General features: G+C 48.9%; 1 protein-coding gene across 1 annotated transcript in view; it reads left to right on the forward strand.

Annotated features, from left to right (window-relative positions):
• The window catches only part of LOC106099410 (proto-oncogene tyrosine-protein kinase ROS-like), a gene marked incomplete at its 3' end in the record, with an annotated part of 942 nt that extends 596 nt beyond the window's left edge, over positions 1–346 (forward strand). Inside the window, exons 2-3 of the mRNA XM_013277967.1 lie at positions 47–144; positions 303–346. Of these exons, the coding sequence (XP_013133421.1) occupies positions 47–144; positions 303–346 (142 nt within the window). The remainder of the gene's footprint in view (positions 1–46; positions 145–302) is intronic.
• Positions 347–352: the final 6 nt, after the last annotated feature.

Genomic DNA, 352 nt, shown 5'->3' on the forward strand with positions numbered 1-352 from the left:
ACGTAAAACCGCTAACTAACCTAATCTCTTTAATGCATTATTGCAGGACTTTTGCCCGTGCGATGGATGGCCGTGGAGTGCTTAGTGGATGGTATATTTTCGTGTCAGTCCGACGTGTGGGCGTGGGGCGTCCTATGTTGGGAGGTGAGTCGCTACGATTGCAGTAATTTTCGGGCGCACCTCTTACAGCCGCTCTTGAGTAACACTAATCGTGAGATTGATGATTCTTTTAGAAATTCGCTTTCTCTTTTCCATAACATAATACGATAGAAGAATGTTAACAATGTGGTGTAACTGTGCAGATCCTGTCGCTGGGCCAGCAGCCGTACCCGGCGCGCACCAACCGGCAGGG

The sequence above is a fragment of the Papilio polytes genome, unplaced genomic scaffold (genome assembly GCF_000836215.1).
Source record: "Papilio polytes unplaced genomic scaffold, Ppol_1.0 DF824120.1, whole genome shotgun sequence".
Lineage (NCBI taxonomy): Eukaryota > Metazoa > Arthropoda > Insecta > Lepidoptera > Papilionidae > Papilio > Papilio polytes.